This window comes from Struthio camelus, chromosome 15, assembly GCF_040807025.1.
Source record: "Struthio camelus isolate bStrCam1 chromosome 15, bStrCam1.hap1, whole genome shotgun sequence".
Lineage (NCBI taxonomy): Eukaryota > Metazoa > Chordata > Aves > Struthioniformes > Struthionidae > Struthio > Struthio camelus.
Genome location: NC_090956.1, coordinates 18,658,127 through 18,664,280, shown reverse-complemented (window position 1 = coordinate 18,664,280; position 6,154 = coordinate 18,658,127). Strand labels below are relative to the sequence as shown.

The 6,154-nt window shown below is 43.2% G+C and overlaps 1 protein-coding gene across 7 annotated transcripts in view; it reads right to left on the bottom strand.

The window, feature by feature from the left end:
• SLX4 (SLX4 structure-specific endonuclease subunit) overlaps positions 1–6,154 on the bottom strand; it is a 34,401-nt gene that overhangs the window by 15,035 nt on the left and 13,212 nt on the right. For all 7 annotated transcript variants that reach the window (XM_068907806.1, XM_068907811.1, XM_068907810.1 and 4 more), the window contains 4 exons: positions 4,637–4,852; positions 3,413–3,627; positions 2,033–2,346; positions 199–481 (listed from right to left, as the gene is read on the bottom strand). In XM_068907806.1, the coding sequence (XP_068763907.1) occupies positions 199–481; positions 2,033–2,346; positions 3,413–3,627; positions 4,637–4,852 (1,028 nt within the window). The remainder of the gene's footprint in view (positions 1–198; positions 482–2,032; positions 2,347–3,412; positions 3,628–4,636; positions 4,853–6,154) is intronic.

Below are 6,154 nucleotides of genomic sequence, written 5' to 3'. Positions count from 1 at the left end.
CAAAGGAGTTCTTTTCAACATTGGAATTTATGAATCTTTTCAGAAATGTCAACCTGATTGTATCGAAAGCCTACTGCAGAACAATACCCCCCAAAATATCACCTCCTAGATCAACATCACCATCTTGCGGCTGCTGTCACTGCTCTCCAAATTCAGTATGGCTTAAGTGTGGTTCTGCACAAAGCTGCCAGAACTTACTTGACTGCTCTGCTTCCTGAACTTGGTTAACATCAAGGTTCCACTGAGTAAGAGTAAGGCCTTCCCTGGCCAACTCAACCAGGTCCTGCAGGGTCTGAATATCCTTCTGCCTCTGAGATAAAAACTGTCCATCTCCTTCAGGGCCTGACTTGGATTCGTCAAAAGTTTTGCCTCCAGCCTCTACAGAAGGGGGATCACGAGCACTCAGGTCAGGCTGAAGTTGCTGGGATTCTTCTGGTTGATCAGATCCCACCGATAGCAGAACGGTCTCTGACTTACAATTCTGATCAAAGGGAAAAAAAAGACACCAATAAATTAGGTCTTGTTTCATGTGTTTGCAGAGCTCAGAGTCCAGTCTCTGGACTGGTCTCGAGCTCATACTTTCAAAGTATCTTAATAAAAGGTTGCAGAGCAGTCCCCTGATACAAGGCCTTCTGAGGCAAGAGCTCTTTGTGGTTTCATGAAGGACTCTCCAGAGATGAGACAACTCTAAACAGAAAAAGGAAAAAGGCAACTACAACAGAAAATGCAGAAGAGGTGGTTTCACTGGGAGCATGCCTGTGCAGGCAGCTGCCAAGCAGGGAGAAAGGATGGTGGAAACCCTCCCACTCCAACATCTAAATATTTCATTACAGCTGGAGCTTCTGGCAACAGCCACAGCTGAAGCTGCCCAGGTGCTTCTGTTCTGAGGTCTGAAATGTTTTGGCAGTCACATATAACTTAATCAGACTTTCACCTTTGGACTGGAATTGTCCAGGTTTCGTCTCTGTTTCCCAATAAAAATAGTTTTGTTTGTTTATTTCTAAATAAAAATGGTTTAGCTATTCCTAGGAATGGAAAGAATTAGTGGGGAAAACACACTCTTGCCATGATTTGAAAGGCCTTGCTAGTTTTTATCTTCAAACTTCTCTGGCAGTTTGTGGTTTGAATGAAAAGTCAAAAATCATCACAGAACGCAGCCTGTCCACTATCGCCCTAGCCTGGGATAAGTCGGTGCAAAAACTCTGTGATTTGACCAGGAAAAAAAGTATTGAATAGAGCATTTATACATGCACAATATTTTTTTGAACAGAAGCGCCAAACAATTCTTCCATGAAGGAATGAGGGAAGGAAATGAAGTGAAATCTTTCTTCTTGGAGAGCAAGTATGTAATAAGGTGATGGACTAGAAGAGTTCTGTCTGCTTCTGTAGGCAGTTTTTATAAAACTGCAGAACAATGAAAGAGGCAAGAGATCTGGATGAAAACAGAATGAAACCGTGGAACTGAAAAGTGGAACACAACCTACATGCACCAAGAGGCAGTGGAATGCATGGGGAAAGCCTGAAGTACAAATGCTTCACATTACAACTCTAGGTGCTCCCACCGTCTCCTCTGTGTAGGACAGAAATATCAGTCTTCAGTATAAACTTGTCACCCAATTCCTTGCTGCCTGAGCGCAACACGTGGGTAAAGCAAGAGAAAGGCTCATACTAGAATCAGTCAGAGAAAAGCACCAGGAAGGGAACACAAGAGCCAAACTACTGTAAATACACCTAATCTAGAGGCAAAATGAAGTGGCTGGGGTCCTCTCTCTCAGTTCTCTCTGTTCCCATCTGTTTTGTTTTCTGAAAGCTCAAAGAACAGCACGGCAACATAAGCCTCAGCCTCCTGTCCAAATGGGAGAAATGAAAGTTCAAGATCACAAAACCTGCCTGTGTGAGAGCAGGGGACAACTGTGCAGGAACAGTGAGCATGGGGTGACTCATTTAAATACCAAGTGAGGAAACAGAAGGGCTCCAGGGCAAGTAAACTGGGGCACACAAATACCAGAGGAAGGACAAAAGAGCATCCCACCTGCACAGGCTTCCAAGGTACAATTGGAGGGGTTAATCCAGCAGTGTAGAACGATTCAGGGTCACAGGGTCCTGTCAGAGCACTGCAATTCCATAAAAAGCAGTCCTTGTTTTTGGGCAATGGCATGAGCCAGGCTGCATTCCCAGATCCATCCTCCAAAATCCTACTAGTGGGAAGCCGAGGGGTGGGAGGGAATTCCACCTCTTGTGCAAGCAGCATGGCTACTCGCTCTTCGATCCTTTTGCGGGCTGTCTCTGGATCCTGAAGCAGTAATGGTGGCGGTGCAGCTGGGCCTCTTTTACGCCTTTTCTTCTCTTCAAAACGAAAAGCAAAAGGAAGCCAAATAAATGAACAGCTGAACACATACGCAGAGGAGCTCAACCTGCCAGCTTTTTCAAGTGTTGTAGTTGGCAATGACCAAAATGCAACTACAAGCAGAACACAGCTCTTAAGATTTCTGCAAGGAGTCCCAAGCCTCACATTCCTTCTATTGGAGAAACAAACCTCCAGAGAAGACTCATTCCTGCACACACTCTCCTGCTGGGAGCTGTCATAATCGGATCATTATGAAAGCAACTGATACCCATGCGGTCTACCTTCCAGACCCATGGAATGGTGACCACACAAGCTTTTGGCTAGATTGCAGTGCTTCACAGAAAAGAGAGGTGAGAAAAACAAACAAAAAAACAAATTCAAACCCACGAAGGACTCCTTTTTATGTGTTACAGCTATCATTTGTCAGTTCTGTGTCTTACTGCCTTTGTCTTACTAACGCCCAATTCCTAATAAAACTGGCAGTATGTATCAGCAGGAGGAGACCTGAGCAGGGCCATGAAGAGTAAAGTGTCCCATCTGCATAGCACTGAACCTTCTCCCCTGGCAACTGGCTTCCTTTCTAAATGTTTTTGTGCCCTTAAATAGCAAAGCACAGGTTCAACGGTATGTAGCTGCACACACATCCACTACAGAAAGAAAACAGAGAGAAGGCTGAAAAAGCTGCATAATCAAGGGTGCAGGAGGATGAATGAGAAAAAATGTACTGCAGGAGAAATAACAACGGTCTTTTCATGTCTTCTCTTCCAGGGTTTACAAAAAACAACAACTCATCTTTAAAATATTCTACAGCTTCAAAACAATCAACCAGTGAAAATAAGCATAAGACTCAGAACGGATCTCAATGAAAGCCACAAACATCCTGCAGTCCTTCTTGACTAACCGTATGTGGATACTTCATATAGCTGAAGCTCTGACAACTTAAATAAAACAGAAACAGGGCTGTCATCCCCTATACCTAACAGAAAAGTTTTAGTGAAGAGCAGGCTGTGTAACATTACTCCTCCAATAACATAGCCTTTGACACTAACTCACTTTAACACATACCTGATCCTGGCTTCCATTTGATTGGCAAAGCAACCACTGGTTTCACATTTGTAACTGATTTTGCTTGTTCCCGCTTTTCTTGCTCCAACAGAGAGCGTGACATTGCCATAGCAACCTGCAAATCTTCATCCTTAGTCTCTATTTTGGCCCTCTTCTGCTTTTTCTTTGAGTCCTCTTTGGAGGATCCTTTTCGCTTTGACCTGCTCGGTTGATTGCTGAAATGCAAGAATGCAGCAGGAAGCCCAAGTTAACGTGACTGGATCAGAGACAAGAAACATTGAGCACTCCAGACCAGCTGCTCTACTTCCTCAGAGAGATTCCCATATCCAGAATAACGAGAAACTATCCACTTTACTTTATTCCCTAGAGGAAAGCAAAGGATTTCTTATCGTGTATGGAATTCAGAGCAATTTGGAGAAAATCTTATTTTGGAAAGGTAAGCACAAGACCGCAGCACTGACCTAACCTTTTTTTTTTTTTTTTAAAAACCATCTGCTATCTAAATCCTAAACTTTGTATCAAAGGGCAAAAAACCAGGTTGAAGCAAGTCAAGAACATGATCACCAAAAACGCTCTCCCAACCTTACGCTTCCACAGCGAACAGGCAACGGCCCTTCCTCAGCACAAAAGGACTTAGGAGTCCTTCGGATAAATTTCAGTTAGGCACCATTTGCTGTACTCAGAACATTTTGCTCAAATCCAAAACAGCAGATGCATCTCTGTGGCCAGCACAATTCAAAACATGATGTTTGTTTCTTTGGCTCTGTGAATAAAGCACATGTATCCAGTACAGCCACAAGCCGAATAGCTGAGGCCTTGGCAAGACAGATACTCTGAAGAGCTTGCATATTCATACAATGTGGTCTGCTTAATAAGCTCAACCACGCCATTCATCTTTACTGCATAATTACCTCACAGAGCATAAATATTTCTGACAAACCAGTGTAAGATTTACTCCCCATTTTGCTCCTGCCTGCTGACTTGTAAAGTCATCCGCACCTGATCACTTTTGAAGGAAAGCGAGATGATTTCTCCAACTTAACTACCGCAGTCTCCTCATGTGGTATGGGGTCATAGCTCTGCCCGATTTTCTTTGGACTTGCGGCCCACCCTGCATGCAAGTCTACCTTGCTTCTACCTTCTGCAGTTCGTTCCCAAGAGCGCAGGGTCAATGTCTCTCAGGCCAAAGAAAGTAACTAGCTTCTTTTATTTTCACCAGCTTACCTGGGATACTGAAGAGGTGCGCTACCGAGTGTGGACACTTGCAACTGCACTGCCTGAAGCAGTAGCTTAGGAGGAACATCCATCTCAACAGCACAGCGCTTCAAGTGAGTGGCTCGGCTCTGTGGAGTTTGGAACTGCTTCCCACAGATGGGACATTCAGGGACTGGTGGTTTGCTAGAGGAGGACATCTGTGCTTCTTCCATCTCATCCAGGCACCTGGAGGATGATGGCAAAGCTCATGCTTAGAAGACTTTGAAACTGGCCACACTAAGATTTAAACGATATTAAAGAGTAAGCACAATCACCTCTAATATCTGAAACGGCCAAAGAAACATCCCCTAAAGAAACATGAATTACTTGCCCACCATTGTGGTGAATCTGACATTTAACAGTTGCATGGAGTTTGCAGTCTCAGAGGCCTATTAAGACTATATTGCTCAAAAGCAAGTGCAAGTAATAACCTTTAATGTCATCACATGCCCATCACCTAATCCCTCTCTCTGGATTCATTCTAACATTCCAACTGACTAACTTCTAAACATCCTTAAAAGAAGAATCGCCCTACCAGAGAAATAATAATCCTTCCTCACCCAAAAGACAACTACTTCTTGATCTGCTTACTACTTTTGTATGTGTGACCAAGTGTAGGGTAGGGAACGCAAAGTTTTCAACTCAGTTGTTTCACTTGACAAGGATAATTCTGTACTTTATGACACAGTCTGAATGTTATTCCAGGCAGGACAAAACTATGTAAAAATTTTCAATGGCTCTTTTTGAGGCCTGTCCAATGAGATTCCTGGTGTGAAATCTTTCCAAAGCTTGTAATAAAAACATTCCCTGACTAGGGTGACAAACACAACCTACACACAAAGGATTGTGTAAGACACCATTCATCTGTGATCGGTGATTACAAGTTTGCCAGTGCATCTATCCATCTGCAGCTTTACCTATTGTGATGAAGATGGCTATCAAAAAATCCATTGCCAATATAACCTTGTCATCTCACCATATGATTACGCATTTAATAGTTCAAAAGACAGAATTAATTTCCAAGAGCCATTTCTGACACTCTGCAACTGTTCTACAATCTCTGTCCTCTCAATCAGAGGTAAACACCCAAGACCGAAAGAGCAAAAAGACCTCCAGAGCTGACAACCCCGATGAATGTGAGCCACTCAATAACGCAGTGTAGGACTAGACAAATCACTCTTGCCCCCTTAAATGCTAGAATTCAGCAGTTCCAACTGTTTAAGTGTGCTGTTTCTGATACTTTCTCAACAGAGAAGCACAGACTTTTAATTTACAAAGAGCTATCTGTACATAATATTTTCACAGTATTTGATACTTACTGCAAAGGAAACAGTGTTAAATGACAGGGCCCTGATTTCAATTTAAGCCCACTCTATTCTGACAAAAAAGAAGGCAGGGACACCTTCCCTTAGCCTCTTCACTCTCATTGCCAAAGGTCTGCAGCGCAATTTATTCATCTTTCAAAACAGTATCGCTTTTCCCTCAGCA